General features: G+C 53.3%; 2 protein-coding genes across 14 annotated transcripts in view; one reads left to right on the top strand and one right to left on the bottom strand.

The window, feature by feature from the left end:
• Zfr2 (zinc finger RNA binding protein 2) overlaps window positions 1-6728 on the bottom strand; it is a 17584-nt gene extending 10856 nt beyond the window's left edge. For 9 of the 10 annotated variants that reach the window (XR_003850131.1, XM_017799154.2, XM_029565383.1 and 6 more), the window contains exons 1-4: window positions 6633-6728; window positions 4770-4992; window positions 2176-2269; window positions 1039-1349 (exon numbers count right to left, since the gene is read on the bottom strand). Coding sequence is in view for 9 of the 10 variants with exons in the window: in XM_017799154.2 (XP_017654643.1) it covers window positions 1039-1349; window positions 2176-2269; window positions 4770-4992; window positions 6633-6685 (681 nt within the window). In the remaining variant the exon portion in view is untranslated. The remainder of the gene's footprint in view (window positions 1-1038; window positions 1350-2175; window positions 2270-4769; window positions 4993-6632) is intronic. The other variant, XM_029565381.1, reaches the window with a different exon arrangement.
• A 3366-nt stretch (window positions 6729-10094) lies between these two features.
• Window positions 10095-10824, top strand: part of Atcay (ATCAY kinesin light chain interacting caytaxin) — a 26019-nt gene continuing 25289 nt past the window's right edge. For 2 of the 4 annotated variants that reach the window (XM_008837069.3, XM_008837068.3), the window contains exon 1: window positions 10097-10461. The gene's annotated coding sequence lies outside the window, so the exon portion shown is untranslated. Of the gene's footprint in view, window positions 10462-10824 lie in introns of all 4 variants that reach the window. The other 2 variants (XM_008837071.2, XM_008837070.3) reach the window with 2 other exon arrangements.

The raw sequence follows: 10824 nt of genomic DNA on the forward strand, positions 1-10824 counted from the left end.
TTTATTTTTGTATGAGTGTACCCAAGTGCACCCATGTCATACAATGCCCACAGAAGATGTAAGAGGGCATCGGATCCTCTGGAACTGGAGTTATAAACGGTTGTTAGCTACCATGTGGGTGCTGGTATTTGAACCCAGGTCCTCTGCAAGAGCAGCCAGTGCTCTTAACTGCTGAGCCAGCTCTCTAGTCCCCCTTTTTTTCAAACAGCAAGCCAGGTGTGTGTTACCAAGACAGATTTCTGATATCTAAAGCCCCTGTGGAAATAAGCTGATGATTGTAACACATTATTTCTCTGCTCTGTTTTTACATTAGTTTTACCTATTTAAGTGTTTATTATTTATTTATTTATTTATTTAATTTAGAGACAGGGTCTCCCTGTAGCCTCAGCTGGCCTGGAACTCACTATGTAGACCAGGCTGGCCTCAATTTCACAGCGATCCACCTGCCTTTGTCTCCTGAGTGCTGGGACTAAAGGTGCACCACCACTCCTTGCCCCCTTCTCCCTTTATGTGGGTGTTGGGACTGAACTCTGGTGGTAAGGCTTGCCGGTAAGCCCCTTAATGCAGAGTCAGCTCACTGACCCTCCAGCTTATGTTCTGAGGGTCTCTCTCTAGGGTTCACTGACTTGGCTAGGCTGGCTGGCCAGTGAGCCCCAGGAATCTGCCCGTCTCCACCTATTCAGGGCTGGGATTTGAGGTGCACACCAGCCTTTCTTATGTGGGTGCTAGGGAATCAAACTTAGGTCCTTATGTTACAAGACAAAGACTTTACCCACCTCTCAGCGCCCCCCCCCTTTTAAAAAATATTAGTTTTTTTGAAACAGAGTCTCCCATAGGCCAGGCTGTCTTCACATTTCCTATGTAGCCCAGGCTGACTCTGAACTTCTCAACCTCCTACCTCTACCTCCTCAGCGCTAGGGTGGCAAGTGTCTGCCACACCTACCTCTGAGTCCATTTTTAGACATGCAGTGACTCCCAGGCCCCAACCCACAGGTCCTGCCACAGTGGCCATGGGACATAGGTGCCCTGGATTCTGACCTGTGGCCCTGCGCAGCTCACTCTGCAGAGCTCACAGTAGTGGACAGAGGGTGGCCTCGGACTGGCCTTGGGCCTGGGTGTCTTCTCGGGGACTGGCAGAGTGTCACTGGTGAAGCTACTGGCTGAGGCATCCCAGGGATCATGTCCTCTGCCACCCCATGGGGCTGCGCCCATGGGTGCTGAGGGTGGGGAAGGCCGGGGTAACTTCTCAGGGCGTCCTGTGGTGGGTGACAACTTCGTCTGGGATTTCTGAGGTGGAGGACGGTGAGAACTAGAACCCACAGACATGTCACAGCCGGTGTGGCTTGGTCCTACAAGGGCAAGAAACATCACAGAAGGGAAAGGTATGGATTCAGTCAGGTTGATGGGGTTCACAGCATCTCAGGAAGGGAACATCTTAGGATCTGGGGAAATTAAGGAGGATGGGGTTGCATGGGGATGGTGGCTCCAGGTGACATTCATGTCCATGGGTGGCCATGGCTCAAGGCCAGACTGCTAGCTGGCGGATCAGCCTTCACTATGGAAACCTATGACCTCTTTTGGTCCCTAGGGGACCAATAAGTGACCTCTTGCTGCTTCCTGCCATGACCTTGTCTCATGATGCAGCCCCAGCTGCACTGGAAATTGCTATGTAGACCAGGCTGGCCTTGAATTCACAGAGATCCACCTGCCTCTGCCACAGTGTTTGGATTAAAGGCTTGTATCACACAGCCCACAATTCAATAGACTTTTAAACCTAAGACACAGGTTGGCGAGATGCCTCAGTGGGAAAAGGTGCTTGCTGCCAAGCCAAACAACCCAAGTTCAATCCCTAGGACCCATGTGGTGGAAGGAGAGAACCGACTCCCAATAGCTGTCCTCTGACCCCCACATGTATGTAGTAGCACGAGCAGCTACCCACCCACAAACACAATAAACTGCAACTGAAAAAGCATAAACACACCTGACGATGGAGTGTGGCTTGAATTCATCTTCTGTACTTAGGTTCAGGAGGCGGACTTCCTTCTCATTGGTCAAAAATGGGGCTGACTGGGTAAGCACCCTCCAGAGACTCCGATGTGACCCTGGCTGACAGTCACGTGTTCCTGCCCCAACCTGGCCCTGTCCAGACCCCATCATAGAGAACCCTGCACCCACCTGGCCGGCAGATCGAGGCCACTGTTGGCTGGTCCCGCTCCCTGTCCTCAAAGCCCCTCTTGGCCGTCTGTGCTCGGCAGCTGTGCGAGTCCTGCTACAGAGTTCCATGGGACAGAGGGACAGAGATAGGGAACCAACTTAGGGCCATCGGGGAGACAAGATGGGCCCCAGGTCAGACCACTCATCCCTGCCCCAAGGGAGCTGGGGATGCTGAGGGGAACCAGGCACAGGCAGAGCTCTTAGGACTTCATCCTGTTTATCTTTTGTTTTTCTGAGGCACAGGCTCATGTAGCTCAGGATGGCCTTGATCTCACTATGGAGCCAAGGATAACCCTGAGCTCCTGATCCTCCTGCCTCTATTTCCCGAGTACTGGGATGACAGGTATGTGACACTATGCCTGGTTCATGTGGTGCTGGGGATGAACCCAAGGATTCTCATGTGTGGTAAGTAAGCACAACCACTGAGCTGCAAGCACTCTATCCACTAAGTCACAAGCACTCTACCCAGTGAGCTATAAGCATTCTACCCACTGAGCTATAAGTACTCTACCCACTGAGCTACAAGTACTCTATCCACCAGGTCCCAGCCTTGGCTATTTTTTTAAATAACATTTATTTACTTACTTTATTTATTTATCTACTCATTCATTTATTTGTGTGTTATGGGAGAATCAGAGGACAGTTTTTGAGAGTCAGTTCTCCCCTTCTACTCTGTAAGCTCTGGGGACTGAATTCAGGTTGGCCAGCTTAGTATCAAGTACCTTTACCAATGGAGCCCTCTTGCCAACTCTAGTTTGTTTTTGTTGTTTTTTTGAGATGAGTTTCCCACATAGCCCTGGCTGGCCTGAAATTTACTACGTAGACCATGCTGGCCTCAAATTTACAGAGATCCACCTGCCTCTGCCTCTGCTAAGGTTAAAGGTGAGCCCACCATACCTGGCCCTAGTTTTGTTTGTTTAAAACACTTCAAAAATTTTTTAATATATATTTTTATTTTATGTGTATGAGTGTTACGCCTGCATGTAGGTAAGCGCACCCATGTCGTGCAATGCCCACAGAGGACAGAAGAGGCTGTCTGATCCCCTGGAACTGGAGTCATGGACAGTTGTTAGCTGCTATGTGGGTGCTGGGACACAAACCCACATCTTCTGCAAGAAGAGTCAGTGTTCTCAACCACTGAGCCATCTCTCCAGCCCAAGAACGTCAAAATTTTTAATTAATTAATTAATTTATTTATTTATTTATTTATAAGTGTATGAGCATCTTGCCTACATGTATATAAGTGCACCATGTGCGTACAATGCCTGTGAGGTCAGAAGAAGGTGTCAGATCTGTTGAAACTGGAGTTTTAGATGGTTGTTAGCTGTCATGTGGGTGCTGGGAATTAAACCCGGGTCCACTGCAAGAGCAGTCAGTGCTCTTAACCGCTGAGCCAGCTCTCTAGTCCCTAGTCTTGTTTCTGAGACAGAGGGTCATAGAGAACCAGCGAGGCTCCAATTCCCAACGTTGATGACAGACCTGTGCTACCAGGCCTGGATGTGATACTGATACTGAGGCAGGACAGCAGGACAGGGAGATTACAGGGTTGTGAGAAGAGCCCCTCACCTGGAGCCTGGCGGACACGGCTAGTTAGCTGAAAAGAATTAATTCCAGCACCTTCCACAATAGTTCCTGCTTGGGCTGCCCACGGAGATAATATTCCTTTCATAGAAAGATATTTTATGTACCAATGGCCTGAGCCCCGCCCTCAATGTACGTGACCCTCGGGCAGGGTGCTGTACCCTCCCCAGACAGTGCCCGAGACTCTCAAACAAAACTTCACAGTACAGGCTGGAAAGACAGCTCAGCACTTAAGAGCACTGGCTGCACTGGCAGAGGACCTGGGCTCAGTTCCTAACACCCACCTGGGGACTAACAACCTTTTGTAACTCCACTTCCAGGGTATCCAATGCCCTCCTTTGGTCTCCATGGGTACTACATGCACGTGGTGTACTTACAGACCCACACGTAGAAATAATCAACAAGAAATAAATCTTTTAAAAAAAACTGTTTACAGTAAAGACAATCTACTTTTCTGTGTCCCTGTGGGCTAGACTTTTCCCATATTAATTACAATTCTATCTGATGCCCTTCAGGACCTGCCCATTGATAAGGCAGTGACTTTTAAGCCTCACCAAAACCCTGTCTGTGATGATTAGTGAGTTGTGCTTCTCCCTTGAGGAGCTTGTGCCCACACTTGGGTGTGTCTAACTTTCTCCTAACCCTCATGCTTAATGCCAGTCTGGCCTTACTCAAAGTGGCTAAAATTCTAGGTATCCCAAACTATGGTAGGTGGACAGACTAGGGTGGGAGGAGACCCTAGATGGCTCAGGCTGCCATACCAAATGGAAACACAGTGGACAGGTGTGTTGGCCCTGAGCGCTGGCACCCAGCTGCCTGGGGAGGAGTGTCCCTCAGTCAGGCAGGCTCCTCCTGAGAGACATGGCTAGGGACAGAGTGCTACACACCCTAGGAAAGCAAGCTCGATTTAGATGACCTCAAGGACATGAGGCCAGAAGGGACAATCCACCTGGCAGCATGAGATGACTCAGTACCTGATGGTTGGGCACAGCGGTGTCCACGGGGATGGGATCCTGAGGTCGGCCAGCATAAGTGGGGTCCTGGCTGGAGTGGGGCTGGGAACAGTCATACCCCATTGGAACCCCTCCTCTAGGTGCAGGTTGCTGGGTGGCAGGGACAAGTGCCAGGCTGGTGGTGCTGTCCGCTTCAGGGCTGGATTGCAAGGCTGGGAGGGGAAAGGCCGAGGGCGGCTGGGTGCTGGGGCCAGACACACAAAAGATAGGGTGGGTTAGCTGGGGCGGGGGGGGGGGGGGGGGAGAGAAGACAGAGGGGCGGGGGGGGGAGGTGGGGGGGGGGGGGGGGGGTCCTACATAGCAGATGACCCAGAAAGTAGACACTCGGGCAATCCTCCCCTCACTCCTGTTCTCTGTGCAGTCAGTGAGCCCCAGGATCCTCCTGTCTCCACCTTCCCAGTGCTGGGATTATAGGTATGTGACACCATGCATGGCTTTGGGATTATAACTCAGGTCCTCCCGGTTATATAGCAGGTACTTTGCTGATGGAGACATGTCCCCTGTATACCTGTTCCTTGGTAGTCAGGTGTGGAGGCCCATTGTTCCACCTACTCAGTAGACTGAGGCAGGAGGACTGTGAGTTCTAAGCCAGCCTGGGCTGCAGAGTAGGTTGGTTTTTGTTTTGGATTGGTAGAGAAAGTACCAACAGCCATCTGTCATCTTTGTTCATACCAGAAGGGACCAGGAAGCCCTTGGGGGAGGGCCAGGGCTTGAGTTTTTGTTGTTCATTAAGACAGCGTGACCCTGGACTCCTGATTCTCCTGCCTCTGCCTCCCAGTGCTGGGATGAGGACTCATCCAACAGATCAGGAGGCGGGGCCACCTGAGCTACAAGCATGCTACTCATTGAGCTACAAGCACTCCATCCACTAAGCTACAAGCACCATACCCACTGAGGCCCACCCTGGCTAAAGCCTGTCTACTGGGTCCCTAAGGGGTAGGTAGTTCATGTCCCTGGTGGGGTCAGCCAGGGTGGAAAAGTGGCCCCAGTCTAAAGCTGCCAGAAAGGTGGCAGGCGACCGGGACCAGAGCTCATAGCCCTGGCTACCTGATGGGGGTCTTCAATGATATGCTGAAGGGTACAGAAAGCAACCAAAAGCCCCTCTACCTCTGACACTTGTCCGAGCCCACTTCCCTCTGAAACAGCTCCTGGGGTCCCCTCCTCACTGACTCATTCATTTACTCATTCATCCTTTTATTTTAGAGACAGGGTCTCCCTATGTTGCCCAGGCTAGCCTCAAACTTACTCTGCAACTGAGACTGGCTTTGAATTCCAGATCCTCCTTCCTCATTCTTTCTTCCCAGTAGCTGAGATCACAACCCTGTGTCACCTGGCCCAATGGTTCACCAATTCCCAAAGACCTGAAACCCCACCCCATCCCTGCCTGGCAGGGTCCCCCATCTATCGGACACCAGAACCTCCTACTCCCTTCCCGCCTAGTAGGCTCCCCCATCCATCAGCAACCTGAACCCCCCACTTCCTACCACCTGGCAGGGTCTCCCAACCACCAGCAACCTGAACACAAAACTCCCTCCCTCCTGGCAGTGTCTCCCATCCATCAGCAATCTGAACCCCCGAGTGCTTCCCTTCTGGCAGGATCCCCCAAGGTCTCACGTCCACTCTGGGTCAGTCCCCTCCCCCACCTGTCTCCTGCATCCCAGGTCCCCGCCCTCCCTGACCCACGTAGGTCCCTTCCCGGTTTGCACCAGGTCCCCAGCAGAGTCCCCGCCCCCACCCACATCCCACCCATCACTCAGGCGAGGCCCCGCCCCAGCCCCGTGTCCCCGGGGGTTGAGGCGCCTCGCTGCTGGCAGGGCTCTTTACCTAGACGCCGCGCCGGCGCCCTGCGCGACGCCTGAATTGCTGCTGGCCGCCATGTCCGCGTCCTCCCCGAGCCCGCGGCCGCGACGTCACTGCCACGCCCCCGACGCGCACCGCGCAGGTCCCGCCCCCTCCTCAAGCCCCGCCCACCCTCGGACCCGTCATTCTTAACTGTGGCGTCTCAGTCGGGCCCCGCCCACTCTCAAGTCCCGCCCTACAAAGGCCCCGCCCCCTTCCCGGACCCGCGATCCTTAACTACGGTAGTGAGACTGAGCCGACCCCGCCCCTTCATAAGCCCCGCCCACGCTCGGACTCACTTTCCCTGACCTCCTGAGAAACTGAGCCGACCCCCACCCCCTTTCGAAGTCTCGCCCACACTCAAATCCGCCACTCCTAACAGTGAGGGACTGAGCCGGCACCGCCCCTGTGAAAAGCCCCGCCCCTGAAAAGTCCCGCCCCCTGTCCCGGCGTCCATCTCTAACCACCACTGAGAGACTGAGCTAGGTCCCACCCCTACTCAGACCCGCGGGTCCTAATCTCTGAGGTGAGGTCCTGCCCCGCCCCTTCGAAAGCCACGCCCCTTGATCAGACCCGTCATCCCTGCCACGGAGATAGGCCCCGCCCCTTCACAAGCCCCGCCCCTATCAGACCCGCCATCAGTAACCAGAGATGAGGCCACGCCCCTTCACAAGCCCCGCCCCTGATCCGACCCACCGTCCCTAACTGAAGTTAGACTTCAGTTCAGCCCTCAATAAGGCCCGCCTCCTGCTAAGCCCCGCCCTCTCCTCAACAGCCTTCCCTAATTACTGAGACCTCAGATAGGCCCCGCCCACTACCCAAACCCCGCCCCCGAGGAGACTCGAAAAGGGGGCATGCCTTGGAGGTCAGAGGACAACTTGGGGGAGTGGGTCCTCTCCTTCCACCATGCAGGTCTCTGCCCTCGACCTCGGGCCCTCAGGTTTGGTGGTAAAAGCCCTCATCCGCTGAGCCCTCTCGCCAGCCCCTTAAATCTTTCGGTGAAGCGAGCTTGCTGATTTTGGACTCACCTTAAGGGCTGGGAAGCTGAGAGTTGCCACTGACAACCATCAGGTGGGTGGCACGTGTACATCCGTGTCTTTGTAAGAATGTGTGGCTTCCAGGCATGGTCTGATGGGGCTGCCAAGGTCCTGCCATGCCCTGGCTCAAGTCCTGCGTGGTAATTGTGCATGGCCAGCCACCAAGACCCACAGTTCTAACTAGATGACACAACTCCATCTCCCTAGCAGGCCTGTTGAAGTATTTTTCTCTAGATTGTAAATTTCTTTCCACTTATTTATTGCAAACACTGTGCCCTTCATTTCTATACCCAGGGAGTCCCCCCAAACAACCCTCAGCTATCAATATGTTTTTCCCCCTTAGTTTTGTTCTATAAAGTTGTCACAAACATTGAATTAGTGAATATTGGTTTACCACTACTGATACAAATAGAAAGTGGAATATTACTCAGCACAGCAAAAGGAAACTGGGACACCTGTTCCAATGTGGCTGGCCCTTGAGGACACAGTGCTCAGTGACATGAGCCAGACATTAAAAGGACACATGCCACAGGGTCTCACAAACAGGTGGTCTCCAGATTTGTCAGATCCACAGAGACAGGAAGTGGGAGGGTGGGTACCTAGGGGGGTCTGAGGAGGAGAGAGATAACATGAAGGGGGACAGCTTTGTTGTGGGGAGATGGAAGCTTCTGGAGATGGATGGTGGGGATAGCTGCACAGCTGTGTGAATGAGCTTCAGGCTTGGTGAGAGACCCAGACAGAAAAGTCACACAGTGTGGAACTCTAGACAGGAAGTGTCCAGAACAAGACAATGCAGAGGGATGTGATGGGAGGAGAGGAGGGCAGCAATCTGAATGTCTCTATCCGAACTGAAGCAGGAATTATGAGAGGATGAGAGGACAAGACTGAGTGAGCTTGGACAGCACAGCAGAGCAAGGCCCAGGCAGTCGGTAAGGACTTGTTGCACTCACAAAAGCCAGTGCACAGTGGGGGTTATTGACTTGTTTCCTGAGAAAACAGGAAACCACACTTGATGGGCAGCAGGGGCAGGTCTCCAGCAACAGCCACATTCTCTCACAGATTTGAACCAAGGTCTGCAGAGATTGATGCTTTCTGGAATCCCAGGAAAAACCATTCTCTCTTACCTACCCGAGAAATCCAGAAATTAGTGCAATTCTAATATTCTACGGGCAGCAGTGGAGTTCAGTCTCCATCTTCCTCTCAGCCCAGCCCCTCACTGGGGGACTCTAGACTGTCACTGTACATCTCATGGATGCCCTGAGCTCCAGTATTACATGCACATGCCACACAGCTGGCTCTTTTTAAAAATATATTTTCTGGCCAGTCGTGGTGGCGCACTCCTTTAATCCCAGCACTCAGGTGGCAGAGGGAGGCTGATCTCTGTGAGTTCAAGGCCAGCCTGGTCTACTTAGCGAGTTCCAGGACAACTGGGGCTACAGGGAGACCCTGTCTCAAAAAGAATAGATGATGATAGATAGATAGATAGATAGATAGATAGATAGATAGATAGATAGATAGATAGATCGTATTGCCTGCATGTATGTACGTGCATCCGTGTTGTGCCATGCCTGCAGAGGTCAGAAGAAGGCATCACATCCCCTGGAACTGGAGTTACAGACAGTTGTTACCGCCTTGTGGGTGCTGGGAACCGAATCAGGTCCTCGGCAGGCGCTGCCAGTGCTCCCACCCGCTGAGCATCGCTCCAGCCTCACAGCTGGCTTTTTCCTGGCTCCTGGGAATCCAAACCCTGTCCTCGTGCTCGCGGAAGCACTTTGCCTGCGGAGCCATGTCCCCGTCCCCGCTGCTGCTTTTTTCTTTTCCTCTTGAGATAAGGTCTCACCACGTTGCCCAGGCTGACCTTATGCTCACTGCGTAGCCCAGGCTAGCCTTGAATTTGCCCATCCTCCCTTCTCAGTTCCCCTAGCCGCTGACGGCAGAGGCCACGAGCCCTCTGCTCTTCCGCCGCTTCTGGAATCCCTCTAGGCAGCAGCAGGGGGCGCGGCCCGTGGTCCGGAGCTTCTTGAAGATAAAACCAGCGGCGCCGGCCAAGCGCTGGTCCAGGCTGAGGGGGGATCACGAAGCCATTATCTCGGCCCTTAAAGAGGGCTTCAAGGGCGCCCCTTCCCCCACACCCTACAATCTTTTCCAAAGAGCTTTGGGAGCCCGCCAGCCCCCTCCCCGCACCCGCCCTCGGAGGAACCAGGCCATGGCTGTTCTCTTATTTATTTCTGTCTTGTTGTGATTGCGCATAACTGCGATGCACCATCCCAAAGGGTTTGGGTTTAATTTTAATTTTTTTTTTTTTTTGCACCTGCTCTAGGCGTCTTAGAGAGGCGCCTTCCCCTCAGCCAATCGCGACCAGAGGATGCTGCAGGGGCTGGACCTGTCTATCAGTCCTGGGTCCGCCCCCCGCACACAAAAGCAGCTTCCTTCAGTATCTCCAGAGAAGCAGAGCCTCAGCTAGCCCGAAAGAAGATTAAAATACGAGGGGGGCCGGCTCCGGGGGGGGCGATGGCCGGGGACACGGGGACCGCGGGGGGCCAAAGATGCTGCCGTTAACCCACAGCCGCCTCTCCCGGACCAGAGAGCCCACGCGCGGCTGGCCACGTTGCCCTGGGTGACCTTCCTCACATGCGGAGTCGGCCCCCCGTGAGCATCCTTCCGCCGGGCTCCGAAGGCCTGGGTACCACCCGTGAGAGATGCCCACCTGCATCCGGGCACCGCCGGGCTTTGTTTCTGAGTGACAACACAGCGACGCGGCCGCTGCCACCTCGGGCGTAAGTGGGCCTTTTTAAAAATTTTAAATTTAAATTATAATTTGACCATTCTTGCAGACCAAGCAGAAGAAATGTTTATCTGGGAGACGTTGGTACCTTCCCAATCTGGATGTTGTAATGGGGCGGGTCTTGCATCCTGCCTCGCGGTCCCCACTTCCGTCCCCCTCCTAGGCTGAGATTTGCTTGTGAGAACACAGAGTGAAGGATTAAAACCTCCACCCAGAGCATCCTGGGGGCGACTAAACACGAATCCACCTAATTTCTTGTGTTTCTCTATTTTATAACTCCTGACTGTGAATTTGGAGCAATTTTGTATATTTTATATATTTGTATATATCCTACATACATTATTCATTTATAATT

Source organism: Nannospalax galili, unplaced genomic scaffold (assembly GCF_000622305.1).
Source record: "Nannospalax galili isolate Female #2095 unplaced genomic scaffold, S.galili_v1.0 scaffold77, whole genome shotgun sequence".
Classification (NCBI taxonomy): Eukaryota; Metazoa; Chordata; class Mammalia; order Rodentia; family Spalacidae; genus Nannospalax; species Nannospalax galili.